Source organism: Prunus avium, chromosome 3 (genome assembly GCF_965620075.1).
Source record: "Prunus avium chromosome 3, drPruAviu1.hap1.1, whole genome shotgun sequence".
In the NCBI taxonomy this organism is placed as follows: domain Eukaryota; kingdom Viridiplantae; phylum Streptophyta; class Magnoliopsida; order Rosales; family Rosaceae; genus Prunus; species Prunus avium.
This window is the reverse complement of record NC_142286.1, coordinates 2,502,353-2,521,340: the sequence shown is the minus strand read 5'-3', so window position 1 is coordinate 2,521,340 and position 18,988 is coordinate 2,502,353. Positions and strand designations below refer to the sequence as shown.

At 36.8% G+C, this 18,988-nt stretch overlaps 2 protein-coding genes, 1 long non-coding RNA gene and 2 pseudogenes across 3 annotated transcripts; all 5 read right to left on the bottom strand.

Moving 5' to 3' along the window:
* Positions 1-336: 336 nt before the first annotated feature.
* On the bottom strand, positions 337-3,711 carry LOC110761638 (GDSL esterase/lipase 2-like). The gene is made up of 5 exons (XM_088250230.1): positions 3,334-3,711; positions 3,082-3,203; positions 2,735-2,947; positions 2,316-2,571; positions 337-686 (listed from the first exon to the last, which is right to left on the bottom strand). The coding sequence occupies exons 1-5, from the start codon at positions 3,488-3,490 to the stop codon at positions 475-477; spliced, it is 960 nt and encodes a 319-aa protein (XP_088106356.1). The 5' UTR covers positions 3,491-3,711; the 3' UTR covers positions 337-474.
* On the bottom strand, positions 1,123-2,300 carry LOC148295442 (uncharacterized). The gene is made up of 2 exons (XR_015834464.1): positions 1,833-2,300; positions 1,123-1,369 (listed from the first exon to the last, which is right to left on the bottom strand). It is a non-coding gene; the product is annotated as an uncharacterized LOC148295442 (long non-coding RNA).
* A 1,082-nt stretch (positions 3,712-4,793) lies between the features above and the next one.
* On the bottom strand, positions 4,794-6,716 carry LOC110761695 (GDSL esterase/lipase 2-like). The gene is made up of 5 exons (XM_021964239.2): positions 6,419-6,716; positions 6,199-6,320; positions 5,620-5,850; positions 5,251-5,506; positions 4,794-5,165 (listed from the first exon to the last, which is right to left on the bottom strand). Exons 1-5 carry the CDS (start codon positions 6,681-6,683, stop codon positions 4,930-4,932), a joined length of 1,110 nt encoding a protein of 369 aa, XP_021819931.2. The 5' UTR covers positions 6,684-6,716; the 3' UTR covers positions 4,794-4,929.
* Positions 6,717-12,679: 5,963 nt separating this feature from the next.
* Positions 12,680-13,652, bottom strand: LOC148295441 (uncharacterized; annotated as a pseudogene).
* Positions 13,653-15,762: 2,110 nt separating this feature from the next.
* LOC148295440 (beta-glucosidase 32-like) lies at positions 15,763-18,205 on the bottom strand (annotated as a pseudogene).
* Between the last annotated feature and the right edge of the window lie 783 nt (positions 18,206-18,988).

Here is an 18,988-nt window from a genome sequence, read left to right as displayed (position 1 = left end):
GACCACCTTCACCATTTGCATAATGTCGATTGCCCCTACTTAACAGAGCACCTAGTTCTTGGCTTTGCTTCTATCTTCCCCCCATAAGATCCCTTACATGATTGAGTAGAATTTATTCTTTGGTTCTTTTGGTGTCAAGAATTGGAGTGCAGAAAACATCTATCACATCTATTTTTGAGTTGTGAATACATTAATACAAAGATGATATATACCATAATTTATTTTTAAACAGAGATTGTCTCTGCAAATTCACAGGTGCTTGCTTATTGAAACTAACTAATCCATAGGTTTTTGAACTTCAAATAGCTCTTTCAAATTAGAAGAAGGCCCTGGGACATTGGGAGTATGGCTCCACCATAACTTGGAGACTTGCCCATGTGTCCATGACTCCATCAAACTTTTAATTCGCTTGGAAACGGAAATTGTGTCTGCAAATTGCTCAATTTCTTACAAAACTATCAAGCCATACTTTGCCTAAACTTCAAATAGCTCCTCCAAGTTATGTCTCCACCATAACTTAGACATTTGCTGGTAAACCCTTTCAGTTGGATGGAAGGAGTCAAAAAAGACATACTCAGTAACATTGCCACATAACTTATACCCAGTCACACCTCTCTTCCCTCCACAGGTATAAATTCCTCCGTATGGACCAGAGCCACAGCACGCCGTCTTTCCTTCCTTGAAACCTTTACGACACAGTAATACCGAAAAGAATATTAAAAAGGAGACATGACTTATCAGCTTATGACAAAACCAAATAAGAGAAACTATAACTTAAAGGAGAAGGTTTCATGGCTATGCAGTGGCGGATCCAGGAATTTCCTCTTCGGGGGTCAACGTTTAAAATCTCACAATTTTTTTTTAGACAAATCTTTTGTTTTTCATTCTTCTCTGTCTTTTTTTTTTCTTTCTATCTCACATTAATTTATCATTAAACACATTTAATATAAATATAAAATTAACTCAAATACTCAAAATTGCCTCAATTCATTTTTAAAAACCCAATAAACAACAAATAATATTATCATAAAAAAGTTAAAATTGAAAGCTTCATCATCTTACAAAGTTTATGTGTATATCAATCTCACAAAAACAAATAAGTACACAACTTAATTAAAATAAACACAAATAAATCCAAGTTACAACTTAGTAAAAAAAAAAGATACATTCTCAGTTTCAATGGTCCATATTTCTCTTTTGTAATATTTCTACATGCTGATTGGAACTTGGAACAGGAGAGCCACTTCTGCAAGTCTGCCACTTCAGCTTTCAAGGAAGCCATCTCCTCAGTTAGCGCTGCACACTCACGCGTCCTCGCTTTTTCAGCACCATCATTTTCCTCCCACTTGCGTTGCGTTTCTCAACCCAACTGAAAGAGAAGACCAAAACAAAAACAAAAAAAGAAAAAGAAGAACAGAACATAAAGTGAATAAGGAGGAGGAAAAAAAATAGAACATAACTGAAATCTCAACCCAACTGAAAGAGAAGACCAAAAAAACAAAAAAAAAAAAAAAAAAAAAAAAAAAAGAAGAACAGAACAGAAAGTGAATAAGGAGGAAAAAAAATAGAACTCAACTGAAAGAGAAGACCAAAAAAAAAAAAAAAAAGAAAAAGAAAAAGAAGAACATAACAGAAAGTGAATAAGGAGGAGGAAAAAAAATAGAACAGAACTAAAATCTAAACCCAACTGAAAACTCTTATAATAACCCAACTGAAAACTTCTCAAAAATTTCAACCCTTGAAATCTATATTTGATATTTCACGATCTAACTTCTTTCGATGATGGATAGGATACGGCCAGTTGAAAGCTCAATCAATTTCAATGAACTAACCTGTTTTGAAAACTCTGATGAGAGAGAGAGGAGGGAGATGAGGTTTTTTTAATTATTATTTTGTAAGTAAATTTGGTTATTTCCCTTCAATGAAGCTAATGAATTACTTTTGTATGAAAGGGGGGGAATTATCGGGGGGAAAGCAGCAGCAAGCTGCGTTTTCTTTTTTTTTCTTTTTTCAAAAAACCTGTGAAGAAACGACGTCGTTTTGATGTTGAGCGACCCAAAAAAAAACTTAATTAGAACGACGTCGTTTTGACGTCCAGCGAACAAAAAAAAAAGGAAGGCGCGCGCTGCGCGCTGGGCACAAGGCAGCTGCACTGCCCTTCTTCTCCAGCTGCACACAAGTTGCCTCTTTGGGGCATTTCGTCGAACACCTTGCAAGGGTCAAGATTGGCTGCTCTAATGGAGGATTTCAGAGATTGCAGGGGTCAATTGACTACCCTTGCTCCTCTGTGGATCCGCCCCTGTGGCTATGCATACCATATTTTGATGGATGATTAACTCTTTCTTTAGCGTAAGTGTAGAGATTAAGCTTTGAGTATTTGAATCCTTGGAGCTCTTTCTTCAGCTTTGTGAGGACTTTGGAAAGTAGTCTATTGTGTACTTTCACAAGTGCTGTAACTTCTTCCCCTGAAGGGCCTGTGTTTCCTGGTTGAATCACTCTCATGCTTGGCACAGAAGCAAGAGGGGCCAAGCTTGAAAATCCAAATTTCCTGCCTCCTTTCTTGTATACATCCTGACAAAATGTATATCAAATCACTCCTCCAAAAGATCTTTCCGGATTCATAATCAGAAGACACAAAGTTGTACACAAATTGTAACAAGTTATAGTAAAAAGAAGAAACTCAAATTAGAAATTTTCGCATGATATGTATGTGTAAAAAAGAAGATAAGATTACTTTGATCCAATTTGTCAGGTTGCCAATAACCCAGCCAACATATTCTTCATGGCTGGTATTGGTTGCTAATGGGGAAAAATAGTCATTGCCTCCAATGCTGATTAAGTAGACAGCTTTGGACAGCAATGTGTAGGCTTCTGCTTCACCTAGTTTCTGCCTCAACTGCTTCTCCACCTTCTTGAATTGACTTCGTTGAGTTTTAAGGTCTATCACCTGAAAACAACAGATCGCATAATCAAATCATGCTAATGAAAAGCACACGAATTACCGAAAATACATATTCAGATGCTGCAACTGTGACTTGAAGTCATAACAAGGGAAAACATATAATAAGCCAGAGCATATACAAATCCTTGATGGCTTTCAACTAGAGCACCAGCTCCACCAGAAGCAAAGTTCACCCCATAAGTATAGTCTTTCAACCCAGGTTGTAAAAATGCTGGTATAATTGGCAACTTGGCATACTCAGCTGAAACATGAATGTAAATTTAATAGTTAGTTGTATCATGTGTTTGTATTATCAGTTGCTGTCAGTTAGCAGCAAAGGTGTTTGAAGAAATGACTGAAAGAAACAATATTACTCACAAGATGGTTCTTACCAATGAAATCTGGGATTAAACGCCCATCAGAAAATCTACCAGTTGGGTACCTGAAGAATGTTTCACCATATGGCAACCAATTTGCCTGGAAATCTTTTGTGGTATTTATGTAGTTATTATTTCCAGGATCATAGAGTGAATCACCAAAGATGAACATGGCTACATGTTTTTTCTGAAGCCCAGAATAGCCATTGCAGCTGCTTTGAATAACAAGGCCTGCACAGAAAGCCAAGTTTGAAACCTGAAAGATGCCATTCCAGTATGTTCTGTATAACTTTGCATTATATCGTCTTTTTCTCTGTTTCAATTCAATTTAATAAGGAAATCACTTCCTGGTCCAGATAACATAAAGAAAAGACAAGGAAAGTGAACTAAGAAAAAAAAAATATGACACAAATGAGAGTAGGTTGATGCTTAGCATGATACGGTTAGAAATTTTTGTCTTTATTATCAACTTGGATAAGACGTTTTCAGATATTATTAGCTTCAATCACATACACAAAATTTTTGCTAAGTTGACCATTCATAATCCAATTATTAAAAAAATAGCTGCAGCAAAGTTTGGGAACTAAAAGTCAATAAATGGAAAATTTGCAATTTCAGCTACAGTTTCATCAGCAGCCTTCCTTCAAAGAATCTTCTCGTTGAAAAGCAGCCAATGCTTCTAGAAGTCAAAGTCAATGTAATTCAACTAACTAAACCAGAGTTAGTTCATGGCTAGAGATTGAGATCTGTAAAGCTAGTTGTGCTTAACCTGTAGTCAATATAACCGAATCTGATGTACGTCTTTGTTTAGGTTAATAGAAGCAAGAAATTGAAACCTGCTTCACTTGGTTTTCTCTCTTTTTCTTGGTTTCCAAACATACATTAATTGAGTTGTAATTCTTCACAAAGGCTAGTGTTGTTGGTATTGTTAGTTTTGGCTAGTGTAGGCAATAGTTTTGGTATTTTAGGCCTCGTTTGTGGGGAAAGATTAGACTAGCCTAGAATAGTAAAGTGGCTACATTTCATGTAGGCAATCAAGGCATAATATGGATATTGTTGTCTAACTCGGAGGATGAATGAAGACTATCATAAGAGGTTGATAACTAAAACTTATCCCTCGCGATCCTACCATTTTCAAAGAGATTAGGGGGGATAAGTTTTAGTCATCAACCTCTTATAGATAGTCCCCATTTTTCCTCCAAGTTAGGCAACATATCCATATTATGCCTTGAATGCACATGAAATCTAGGCATTTTGTTAGTCTAGTCTAGTCATCCCCATCAAACACGCCCCTAAAGTTTCCAAATTCCCCCATTCATGATGATCTTGACCTGTATGGAACATTATAAAAATCACCTGAAAATAGAATATGAAAAGACCCCTTCATCAGTTGCTTGATGTCTATTTGCCCACTAAAGTATAGGCAGTTAGTTCTGACTTACAGGATTTAGTACAACTTTTTCTTCATTTATTTTGGTGCCAAGATTTATATGACATAAAGCATCAAGTACGTATATTAAGTTGCAAATACTTAATTGCAAAGATGATGTATCGAACTTTAATTTATTTTGAAAAAGAAATTGTCTGCAAAATGCAGAATTGCTTATGAAACTAAACTTCAAACAGCTCCTTTAGATTATTGCTCGTCTTAGTCACATTGGGACTTCCACTCCACCATAACTTGGATATTTTCTGGTAAACCCTCTCTGTTGGGTGGGCAGAGTCAAAAAAGACATATTCAGTAACATTGTCACATAACTGAAACTCTGAACCATTCTTCCCACCACAGCTCATAATTCCTCTGTATGGACCAGAACCACAGCATGCCATCTTTCCTTCCTTGAAACCTTTACAACATAACGACAATAACAAAAGGAACATTAAAACAAATAACAGAAGCTTAAACTAAAGGAGAAGGTGCTCTGTCTATACCATATTTTGATGGGTTATTAATTGTATCAGTTAAGGGAGTGTAGAAGTTTGCATTTGAATATCTGAATCCATGCAGTTGGCTCTTCAGCTTTAGGAGGGCTTTAGCAACTACTCTGCTGTGTAGTTTCACCAGGGCAGTAACTTCCTCCGCGCAGTCACCTATGTTTTCTGGTTTAAGTATTCTCATGGAAGGTATACAACCGAGAGGAACCCCGTTTGCAAACCCGAATTTCCTTCCTCCTTTCTTGTATATTTCCTGAAATAATGTGTATAAAGTAACTCATCCGAAATTTAGAAAGAAGAAGAATAGTATCGAAACATGTCATGCGTGTTGTATATTCTTGAGAAAGCAGACAGAAATGTATTTACTTTGATCACATCTGTCAGGTTGCCAACCACCATGCCAACATATTCTTCATGTGAGTGGGACGCAAACAAACTTGAATTTGTTAGGACTGGGGTATAATAATCATTGCTTCCAATGCTAATCAAGTAAACAGCTTCTGATAGAAATGTGTAGGCTCCGGCATCACCTAGTTTGTGCCTCAACTGCTTCTCGACGTTCTTGAAATAACTCACTTGAGTTTTAAGGTCTTTCACCTGAAAACAAGAAATTATAGTTATGCTAATAAAGAGAGAGAGAATATACAATGTATACATGAAGTTGCTTCATTACATGTACAATATTTTAAGATAAATGTATACATTTTGAAGTCTCTTCTGTTTGGGGGCAGAGTCCACCAAACAGAATGTATGGTTTTTCATGTAGAATTTAAATTGCGACAATAATTCCTTCCTCAGAAGAGATTGACCAAGTCAGCAAGTCATGGCTTCCAAAGGGTGCCCTCAACTTTGGTTTCACACCTTGTACAGCCCCGTATATGGACAATGCAACATGCTTTTCCAAACCTAAAATCAAAATTCTGATATATAAGGCGGATCACATACAAATCCTTGATGAGTTTCAGATAGAGCACCACCCCCAGCAGATGCAAAGTTCACCCCATAAGTGTAGTTGTTGAAGCCAGGTTGTAAATATGGTGGTATGAATGGCAATTTTACATACTCAGCTGCATCATTAATGGAAAATTGAGCAATCAGAGATGTGCATGATCACTAGTGTTGAAGAACATATATAAAACTTTTAGTATTGTTTACAACATCTTACCAATGAAATCAGGGATTAGACGGCCATCGGAAGCTCTACCAGTCGGGTACTTGAAGAAGGTTTCTCCGTATGGCCAGTTATTTGCCTTAAAGCTAATGGTAGTATTAATGTAGTTATTATTTCCAACATCAAATAGTGAATCACCAAAGATGAACAACGCTGCACGTTTCTCCTGAAGCCTGGAATCGCCATGGCTGCAGTTGCTTGGAAAAAGAAGGCTTGCACAGAAAGCCAGGACGAATATATGAAGCCTTGAACTTGCCATTCTGGTTCTGGTTTGCTTTGTATAATCTTCTCTTCTGTTTCACGCCTATATATGGGTCTTGTTGATTTGCTTGTGGAAAAAGAAACCATCGGAAAATTGTGCAGTACAATAAAGTTGCTGCGCTAACCACATACGTAAAGTGATTGAAAACAAAGTTGCTGCGCTAACCACATACGTAAAGTGATTGAAAACAATAGTGAAGGACGAATATTCAAGCCAAAAGTAAAAGTAATTTGCTTATTCACCATGTATATAGCATGCACAGCAGCACATGTAATTACACCAAATTGAAGGCTTTCAGGGCCAGCCCTGACTTTTGAGTGGCCTAGGGGCATAAATTAAATTGGGGTAAATTACTCAAATGGTCCTCAAATTTATACCCGATTTACATTTTGGTCATTCAATTAAATTATTCATTCAAATGGTCCATCAACTCTATATTAATCGCTCCATTGATTCTACTGTTAAATTATGTTAATATTGCCGTCAAATGTAAGGGTAAAACCGTCCATAACCGTCCTATGTTCCCCAAATAAGTGATAAAGTGGTGATACATAGGTGATACAGTGGTGATACATAGGTGATACAGTGGTGATAAATAGGTGATACATAGGTCAAAAGTCTTATTTACCCCCACAAATGTAGCATGTGCTGCTCACATGACTAAGTTTAACAGAAAATGTAACGATATGACCAAAGCGCCAATTATTAAAGAGTTGGTGGACCATTTGAACGAATAATTTAGTTTATAGACCAAAATGTAAATTGAGTACAAATTTGAGGACCATTTGAGTAATTTACCCATTAAATTGAGACCCTTTTATCATAATTTAACAAGAAAAAAAAATTATGCACATGTATGTATTTTGTTTTTGGGTTAATTATGGTAATTCTATTAAACTAAAATAACAAAAGAACATGAATCATAAAACATAAAAACCCATCAAATTATTGAGAAAACAAAAGTGTGAGCATATTCAGCTGCACCAAATTAAGGTGTTTCAACTTTCAGGAAATGACTGAAACAAGTGTGATGTGGAAAATAACAACAGTACTCCCTGCATTATTCTTACCAATGACATCTGGGATTGTACGCCCATCAGAAAATCTACCAGTTGCGTACCTGAAGAATGTTTCACCATATGGCAACCAATTTGCCTGGAATTCAGTGGTAGTGTTTATGTAGTTATTATTTCCGGCGTCATATGGTGAATCACCAAAGACGAACAGGGCTGCACGTTTTTTCTGAAGCCCAGAATGGCCATTGCAGTAGCTGCTTTGAATAACAAGGCCTGCGCAGAAAGCCAGGATATAGATTTGAAACCTGATAGCTGCCATTCTAGCTAGTACGTTCTGTTTAGCTCTGTATTGTATCATCTTTTCCTGTGTTTCAATTCAATTTTATAAGTTAATTAATTTTTTTCAATTTTATTTTTAGTAATTAAATATGCTCTTAGCCTTATTTAATTAGTTAAATTGGTAATAATATTTTAATTATTATTTCTTTAGTGAATAATTAGTATTAAATATTTTAATTAACTTCATGAATTATTTTACTTAATCAATAGTAATTAAATTTTTCTATTTTTTCTTTAATAAAATATTTAAATACTAATAATTCACTAAGTAAATAATCACTAAAACATAACTACTAATTAAAGTAATTAAAAAAGAGAAATTCATATTATGCTACTTAAACGGTATAGCCGCGCGGCTATACTTTTAAAATATTCTATTTTACGCTTAGCCGCACGGCTATACTTTTAAAATATTTTATTTCTGTAGAATTTTCTTTTTTATTAATTAAATAATATCTTAGCCTTATTTAAAGACTTTCATTAGTAATTACATTTTAATTATTATTTCTTTAGTGAATAATTAGAATTAAATATTTTAGGGCTAACGTCAAAACACCACCTTCAAGTTTTGGGTCATTCTCAATTTGACTTTAGGGTTTCAATTTCATCAATTTACACCTCAATGTTTTAAGATTCAATCAATTTACACATTCTGTTACTTTGACCATCTAGTCTTCTATTAAATGGATGATGTGGCAAGTGAGGGATCCACTGTTGTACAGATGTGTCAATAAAAATTATTAAAAAATCCTTAAAATAATAAAACATTAATATTCTTCTTTTTAAAAACTAATATTTTTGAAACATAACTAAAACAAACCCAAAAAAAAACCAACTCTCTCCCCCAGCCACGTTCTCCGACCTACCCCAACAGTCCCTTCTTGACCTTGACCCAACCCCCACAGATCCGCTCTTCCCCAACCCACTCTCTCCTTCTCTCCTTCTCTTCTTCTCTCCTTCTCTTTGTCCCTCTCCCTCTCTCTTCATCGACAGTCAAGAATGAAGATCTAGTTAAACCCTAAAACATAAAACGGAATACAGGCAACAAACATACATACCCAAGTCATTCACTCAAAATTTCCCACAAGAAAAAGAAAGGAAACCTTTACAACCACTATAGAACTGATCTAATCCACTACTACAAAATAGTTAAACCACGACACAAAGTAGACGACGGTGCATCTTAAAACCTTCGTTATGTTTTAAAAGACGACGGTGTTTTTAAAACCGTCATGATATATCATCTTATATACTACTATCGTTAGATTGATTTTTAAAAGACGACGCTTGTTACAAGCGTCGTCTTTTAAAATACGCTGAACAAAAAAAAGGTCACTTGATTTTTAAAAGACGACGCTTGTTAGTGACAAGCGTTGTCTTTTAAAAATCAAGTGGCCTTTTCTTTGTAAAGACGACGGTTTTTTTGAAAGAACTGTCGTCTATTATATGTAAAGATGACGGTTTTTTATTATATGTAAAGAAGACAGTTTTTTTTTAAAAAGCGTCGTCGTTTAAAACACGTTAAAAAAAGGCCGCTTAAGTGAATTCGCGCTCGACAAATTTTCAAATTTTCCCCCGTCTTTGAAAACCTTATCTCTCATTAATAAGCGTCGTCTTTTAAAACACGCTAAAGAAAGGCCGCTTAAGTGAATTCGCGCTCGACTTTCAGATTTTCCCCCGTCTCTGAAAACCTTATCTCTTCCTCCTTGAAACCCTCCTGAGCTCTCTAAAACACCCTCATGAAAGGTTTGATTTGAAAGTCACCTAATCTCTCAATACCCTTCTATATCTTGCTAGTGAATTTTGGATTAGTCTCTTTGCGTTTCTGGTATGTTCTTTGTCTCCCTGATTTCATATTTTCTGTCTCTCTTAATTTGTCTGGTTTGTTTACATATTTTTTTTATTTCTGGTTTCTTTTTAGATTTTCTGATTTGGTTCTCAGGAGATGAGGAGGAAGCTTTCAGATTTATAACTTTTTCTTTTGCAGGTTTTCTATGTGAGTCGTATGCTTTTTTGTTGTTGAAAATTTGTTACCTTCTCTTTTCACCATCATTTTATTTATATATTTTTCCTTTTGCAGGTTCTCGATGGTATTTTTTATGCTCATTTTACAAGTTTTCTATGGAAATATGGTCCAATGGTAAAATTTCTCTTCCACCTAATTTTATATGTTTATAATCTTAGGTTTTTTTCTCTCTCTGTCATTTTGATTTATTTACAGGAATGATGGAGGAGACTTCAGTTGTGCATCATTTGTATGTTTGGATGAGGAAGGCTTCGATAAGGAGTACGTAGGTCCTATTAGGAAAAGATTGTACTACTTAATTACCATATGTATCAATTGAATATTTATATTTAATTGGTAGGAATTATGTTTGTTGTAGAATAAAGATTGGTTAACTATGTAATAACTATTGAATCTTCATTTTTTATGAAAGTAACTATTTTTGAGTGTATATATTCATTAATAAAGCATTATGGTTGGTTTTCCAGTTAAAATCGTTGTATAGCATCATATGAAATAAAAAAGAACTAAAATGTAGCAGTTTGGGAATTTATTAGACGACGGTTTTCATAATAAATCATGGTCTTTACAGATAATTAACGATGGTTTTTATAAACCAACCGTTGGCTTTATAGATAATTAACGACGGTTTTTATAAAACAACTGTCGTCTTAACCTACAATCCACGACGGTTTTCATAAAAAACCGTCATCTTAACCTACAATCCACGATGGTTTTAATAAAACCATCGTCATTCCTCCTATAATTAACGATCTTTACCTCTAAACAACGACGATTTTCTTTAAAAACCGTCGTCTTTACAGATAAACAACGACGGTGAAAAGCTGTCGTAGTTTGACACCCAAAAAGATGGCGGTCGATTTAACGACGGTTTTCAAAGCATTACAACGACGGTAGATCCCCATCGTCTATTTCATTTTTTGTAGTAGTGATCACACACCCACAAAATTGATCTAGCCGCTAGAAGCATATCAAACATGCTCTACAAATGAAATTTCCATACCCAATGACTGAGGTTGGTTGAAGCCTTTACTTCTTCTGTCCATACAAATGATTACATAAGTCAACCAAATCCAACCCAGAAAGACAAATAAAAATCCATTCTTGTAGCATCCAATCCCATCATAATATACACAAAAAACCCACTTCGTCAACAGTTGAATCTCTGCAACTCTTGAACCCATTCCCTCTTGCATCCTCATTAACCAAACCACACACTCCCAAACCCCTCTTTTCCTTCACCATCCGAGCCACCGACTCGGAAACACCCCCTCGGAGAACTCTTCTGAGCCAAGTCCGACACCGTTACCAAAGCGTAACCGGCAAGAAAGTGGAGCCCTAGAAGACCATGAAGTCGAAAAGCGAGTCCAGGTCCAATTTCCATCTTCCACCGGTGCCACTTAAGGAGCCAGCGTCGAGTAGTTGAAGGTGTATTTTGGATTCAGTTTGTATAGCGAAAGAGTGAACGGTCGAATCGCAATTTTGGGTTTAACAATCAAGAGCCTCATGAATGTTGGGTTGTTGACGAAGAGAGGGGTAGAGGGAGGAAGAGAAGGAGAGAAGAAGAGAGTAGGTCGGCGAAGGGTTGTGGGTTGGAGAAGGTGGCTGAGGCAGAGAATGTTTTTTATTTTTTTATTTTATAGTTATGTTTTAAAAGCTTTTAAAAATAATATTGATGTTTTAAGGATTTTTTTTTTTATATAATTTTTATTGACACATTAGCACAAATGTGGGTCCCTCACTTGCCACATCACCCATTTAACATAAGCGTAGACAGTCAAAGTAACGGAATGTGTAAATTGATCGAATCTTAAAACATTAGGGTGTAAATTGATGAAATTGAAACCCTATAGTCCAAATTGAGAATGACCCCAAACATGATCATTGTTGAGGTTGGGTTGCAAGTATGTGTTAGGTGTTCTAAGCTGCCGTAGAGTTTGCCTAAACAACCGACCATGCGTTTCTTAGAGAGGAGCCTGATCATAGTGCCGACAGGTAGAGATAGAAGGGTGAAGAGAAAGTCAACAAAGTCCTTGCCAGCTTCGGAGAAGAGAACTTTTTTATGCTTTTTGTCGATGAGGAGCTTCAAACTAGCTGGAGAAGTAGAGATTGATTTGGTTTTGGGTTTGGATTTGGAGGGGGCCATTGAGGCAGAGTGAGTGAGATAGAGGACATGCGCAGCGCAACTATATATATATATGGAGAAGTAAACAAGATTATTAAGGACCTTCTTATTTGTAGACCCACTACTTTTGAGAAACTGAAACGTTTTTTAATTGTCATTTGGATGGACCTTATAGAAATTTTACGTTTTTTAATTGTCATTTTGGGGGAAATCCACTTCTTTTTTGGGATAGATTATTTAATTATCTTTATGGGATAACCTAGCTTGACATTTCATTTTTTATTCATGGGTGACGAGATGTTGCAGGATATTCATTCTCGAACCTTGGGGGTGAAGGCTAACCAATCAAATTAAGCAAACAATTTCTTCATTCAAAGGGAAATGAGAAAATATTGAAATCCGAAATAGTAATTACATAAATCCAAAATAAGGAAACCTCCAAATTGACATCATAAAATACGAATGTCATTTCACTAAGCACAAATGTTTAGGCCTTCTTATTACCCAGGAACACATTAGTAAGGACTGTACTAGACTCCAACGATGCCTTCAATAGCTTCAAACCCTACCAAGAGAAAAAACAAAACATACAATATATGTCAAATTATAAGCTTTAAGTTAGGTAGTCATGAGCTAGAGTCCATGCAAGAAGCGAAGAAAATGACATTATGACATGCAAGAAGCAAAATGACTAAAAAAACTATATATTATAACTTCAAAGGGTACAAACAAAATTGATGATGCTAGTGAACCTAAGTTGCCCGATAGTATGGTAAAGTAAGATTGACAAAACTAATAATGTATATATAGAAACGTCGGAAATGTGGGAGGAATAATTCAAACCTCATCCATGCCAAGATCAACCACCTTCTCCTCAAGAGCACCAACCTCCTTCACATTGAACTGGTTCAGCATGGCAATACTTGAAATGGTGGACATTGGCTTCACCTCCAAGTTATCCATGATCATGTATGTCACTACGCCCTTGACATACCCTCCCTCGCCGCCGCCACAGTAGAAGAAGCTTTTGGGCAAACATAAGTCACCTGAGTGGACATGGCATACCTGCAACATGGGCAAAAGGTTCCAGACACATCGTAAAAACGGCGATTGCAGTTTGTACAAATGTAGAACTGTTTTGCATTCGAGTCAATGTCGTTGGTCAGCAAAAGAAGGATATTGGAACCAGCAACTGCTGCCTTTGGTTTCAGCAATGTGTCCTTGTTGAGATTGGGTTGCAAATATATGTGGCTAATATTTTCAACACTCTCATAAAGTTTGCCCAAGCTACCAACCATTTAGTCCTTAGAGAGGAACCTGATCACAGTCCCAACAGGCAGAGACAGGAGAGTGAAGAGAAAATCAACAACATCCTTGCTTGCTTCTGCAAACAAAACTTTGCGACCCTCTGTGTCGATCAGGAGCTTCAAGCTCACGCTTGTGGTGTTGGAGGTTGCCATATTGATGCAATGTTTGAGGCTTAGGAGGAAGACCTGTAATTTATAGGCGTACAGAAGAGAAAACCCTATTTAATCATAAAAATATGCAACAAATCTGCTAAAAATTAAAAAATGGGAATGCGTGCATGGCATTTTCCAAACCCTACGGTGAAGGGATTTGAAGATTCAAGTTATTCCATATTAATTATAACTTGCCATTATCTAAGCAAATGTTGACCTATTTTTTAAACGTTAGAACTTGCCATTACATGCGTGACCTTTCATTTAATTTGAAGCGTGCATGCGCTAGCTAGCTCATCAATCAAAATAATCAACTAGTTGCAGGAACAAAAATAGGCAGTTCATTAATTGAAATCCAAATTAAAGAAGTCTCCCAAAACGACATTTTGCTAAAGCAATACGAATCTTAGTTCAAAAAAGAAAAAGAATTCTAATTGGTTTTTTTTTCCTTGACAAAACGATATTCTAAACTATATTCTACATGTATAGGATGATATCAAATTTGAGAAAGGGACGGACACACTGCATTGACTAACTGGTCTAATTGGTTAATTGATTATTAATAAGAAATTTTTTGGTCTGAAATTATTAATAGAAAATTAGTAATTAAAATATGGAAGTATATAGATGATATATATATAAAGGAATTCAGACCTCCTCCATGCCAAGATTAACCCCTTAAGCATGGTTATACCAGAAATGGTAGACATATATAGGCTTCACTTCCAAATTGTCCATGATCATATATGTAACAACACCCTTCACATACCCTCCCTCGCTGGACGTCGCCGTTTCAACAGTGCTACTAGGTGCTTGCATCAGAGCAACATAATTTACTGGAGTGGAGATAGTATAATAACGTGTGCACAATTTATGGAAATTAAACACTAGGAATTTAAGAGACCAAAGTTCGAAGCTGAAGAATCACGTGATCAATGGAGATTAAACCTCTATTGATCGGAACTGAAGAATCACGATTCACATGGACCAAGAAGGCGGAGGGTTAGCATAATAAACTACTGGCATGGTATTTATTTTTTCGAATTAATGGTTGACGTTGATGATGAAAATCACGGGAAAACAATTATTATTTGTCATTCATTTCTTTGAAACTAGGCTTTGCCTTTTCGAACTCCTTGTGTTGGTTTAATTAAGATTTTATCTGCATTTTTTTTAGCTTCCATTTTGGGCTTCTTCCATAGTTTATTTTGACCATCAAACAAAAAACCATAGAGCTTCACTGGATTTCTTTTTGAGATTTGGTTGCAAGTATGTGTAACTAAGATTTTCAAGGCTCTCGTAGAGCTTTGCATAAGCAACCAACCATGCCATCCTCAGGGAGTAGCCTAATGATGGTGCCAACATGCAAAGACAGCAAAGAGAAGAAAAAATCAACAACTTCTTTGCTCACTTCAGCAAACAAAATTTTGTGGTTCTTAGTGTCTATTAGGAGCTTCAAGCTCACACAAACGTTGGAGGTTGCTGCCATATTGAACTAGTGGTGAGGAAGACAGGGGAACTATATGCGGCTATATATATTCCTTAATAATAATTGTATGCCAATGTTATTTTTGTATTGCCTAATTATAGTTGTTAATTGAAGCGCTCAAACGTACGTTGCCTTTATTGCAGTGAAACTCAACATTGTGTATCATAGTACAGGGCATTGTGCCAATGAAACTCAACATTGGAACTTGGTCTTCATCAACATGCATCTAGAGCTTGATCTCTATTCTCTTCTCTCACCCTTCGAGGAATTTAGGGAGCCACTTAGCAGACTCTTTGGGAATGCGCGTGAGATTGTTTTTGTAATCGATGTAGTAAAGCCCGAATCTTAAGGTATAGCCATCACCCCATTCATAGTCATCAAACAGAGCCCAGTGGAAATATCCTTTCAAGTTCACTCCATTCTTCATTGCCCTGTTCATCCAGTACAAATGCCTCAGATTATTTTTTTTATGAAGAAGGGGATGCCTCAGATTATTTTCAATTCTATGAGGATGTGCATCATCAAGTGGATAAATAATGTGGATAAATAATGTGGATGTGCATTATTTCCAATAGTTTCTTCACACCTTGTGGATAAATAATGTAGAGGATCGAGTTTCCTTTAGCCTGAGGACCAATAGGATCTCCGTTTTTTGTTTTCAGTCAGCATTGAAGCTCTGTCTTCTGCGGATTCTGAGTAAGGCTCAACATACCGTCCTACAAGACTAAGTCCACTTTGTCCACCTTGTTTCTCTTGAAACTTCTCTCTGTAAAGCTCAACAACAGTGGCATGGGCTAGGAGAAGGTTATGGCTCACAATGTAAGGTTCAGTGGCTGAATTGCCGGCGCTATGCATGGAAACCCTGCTGAAATAGAACACCTTCCTGGCGCAGCAATTCCAAAGTCATATCCAAATTTGGCTATGATCAACTGCTCGTTGATCGTGATCCAATTTTTGACCTTATCTCCGAATGTTCTAAAACAGATTTCAGTGTAAGTACTTATCCACAAAGGAACGGTTCAAAGGTCCTAAGTACTTGTCTTCCAAACCATGTGGTAGGTCAAAGTGCAATAAGGTCACATAGGGTGTAGGGCTCGTCAATGGGCCGGGCCGGGCCGGGTTTTAAAGAGGAGAGAGAAAATAGCGGGCCGGGCCGGGTTTTTTTAGAAAATTCAAAGCCCAAGACCGACCCATGGGGCGGGCTTGAGAAAGCCCATCGGGCCGGGTCGGGCCAAAACGGGCCTACTTCAATCGAAAATAATCATAAACTTAATCATAAGGGTATTTTAGTCCAAATTTGAGATTAAACTCACTTAATTCCAATATTTTCACATCAAACCAAATTCATAAAACACCTAATAAAGTCACACAACTTAATAAGATTTTCTACAAAAATAATAAAACCAAGTATTATTTTTGAGGTTATTACATAATTAGACCGTAATACCTTTTAAGAAATAATTTTTAAAAATAATAAGTATAAATTTTTTATTTTATTTTAAAGGATGGTATGAATAAATATGCAAATGTTTGATGATGTGCTCAAGAAAAGCATAATTATATTTGGTGCTACGATTTTGTTTCGTGATATGATTATATTTTGTGATATGATACGTTGTTCATCTTATTTATATATATATATAATTGTTGTATTAATAATTGACACAAATTAAATTAATGTGCTAATCATCCAATTATAAACTAGGAATGAGTAAAGAAAAGTAAATGAAATGAAACAAATTATATATGTGATTTAAGTGATATAATCCTAATCCTAACTCTTATTTATACATAATTATATATGTATGCGGGCCTAACGGGCCGGACTTTTGTGGGCGGGCCGGGCCGGGCTTTCTTGGGCCTAATCGGGCCGGGCCTATGGGCCAGGCCGGGTTTCAAACACTCAAGCCCAAGCCTAGCCTAGCCCAAGGCGGGCCGGGCCATCTCAAAGCCCATAACGGGCCGGGCCGGGCGAGCCCCCATCGGCCCATGAGCCCGCGGGCCAAATGATGAGGCCTAATAGGGTGTGATCCCATTCTCGACTAATTCATCAATAAGGCTGTTGTGGTGTTCAATGAACCACGTATAGCCGCTCGGCTGTAGTATTTATTATTAAAAAAGGGACCCGAGTATAGCGGGGCGGCTATACTCTTTAATACAGCCGTCATATTCTTTTAATATATTCTATTCAAAACGTTTTAAAAACACGGAGTATAGCCGCTCGGCTATACTATTAATAACTTCAAGAAAAAAATAAAAACGGAGTATAGCCGAGCGGCTGTACGGTTTTTAATGTAAATTTTTATTCCAATTAATAGTATAGCCGGTTGGCAATACTCATTTAATATAAATCTACACAAACCAGGCCAAATTGTTTGAGTTCAATTCTAAAATATACGCAGTAGCTGCATTTGATATGTTGTGAAATTAAAGTTAAAATGCAATCGTAGAGAAACGGCTGCACTCAGATGGCTCTTTGTGTCAATCAGGAGGATAGGCTTCGACAATTCATCCGTTTCTTCAGATGTTTTGAATCAGTATATATAGATGAGCTTGATTTCTTCAACCTCCCTCAGTACAAAATTGGCCTCCTTATTTGTTCTGGATCAACGATAAAGCTGAATGATTGTTGCGATGGCGGATGACCGTTTGATTCGAGATATAATGAATGAAACCAATAGAATCAATGGACCAAAGTTTACATGATCCAAAGTAATAGAATAGAAATCCCAATCCACAAACCAAAATGAAACCCCAAAAGCTCAATGTCGCTAGAGTACCAAAGTTGAAAAGTTTGTGCTGTTTCTTTCCAAGGAACACATTGGTAAGAGCGGTATTTGACTCCAATGATGCCTTCACCAACTTCAAACCCTACAAGAGAGAAATATACACGTAAGACATTTAGCTCTCTAAATAGATCAACAAGCCACTGATAAGAGTTAGAGAAATGTATAGGACATGAAACCTCCTTAACTTGAAGTGCATCGATCCCCTTCATATTGAACTTTTGAAGCACTGCAACACTTGATTTGGTGGTCATTGGCTTCACTTCCAAATTATCCATTATCATGTAAATAACACCACCCTTGACATAGCTTGCCTTAATATTGCTGGAGGTTGCTCCAGTAGGAGGAGAAACATATAAGACACCGGGGTGGAAATGTTACATGATCTGCACTGTGGACAAGGGATTCCATAGCTCTCAGAAATACGGTTACTGCACCTCACACAAATGTAGAACAATTTAGAAAGATTCTAGTCATTGTTGGTCGGCAATGGCAATTGAAGGATATTGGCAGCAGAAATTGTTGTTTTGGGTTTGAGCAGGGTGTCCTTAAGATTGCGTGGCAAGTATGAGTTGACACTAAGGGTTTCGGCAATCTGGTAAAGGTTGCCTAAGCAACCAACCATACCATCAGTTGAGAGGAGCCTAGTAACAGTTGCAACATGCAAAGACAGAAAACTGAAAAGGAAATCAACAACTTCATCGCTTGCTTCAGCAAACAGAACTTTGTGGCTTTTTGTGTCAATCAGAAGCTTCAAACTCACGCTAGCGCTGTTGGTGGTAGTCATTGAGGGGATATTAAGGACAGACCTTCACAAAAAAAGTATCCTAAATTCAAATTTTCAAAAATGGCAATGGTGAACGGATCAAGAGGGCCAGTCGACCACAAAGCAACTCTACATATACAAATCTGTCATTACCTATACATGGGGAATATAATCTACAGATGAGTGAATAAATATGTATTTATTTCCACTAGGCAGCCTAAGCGGCTCTAGGCGGCCCTAGGCGGTTCTAGGCGGCTCTAGGCTGCCCTAGGCGGTTCTAGGCGGCTCTAGACGG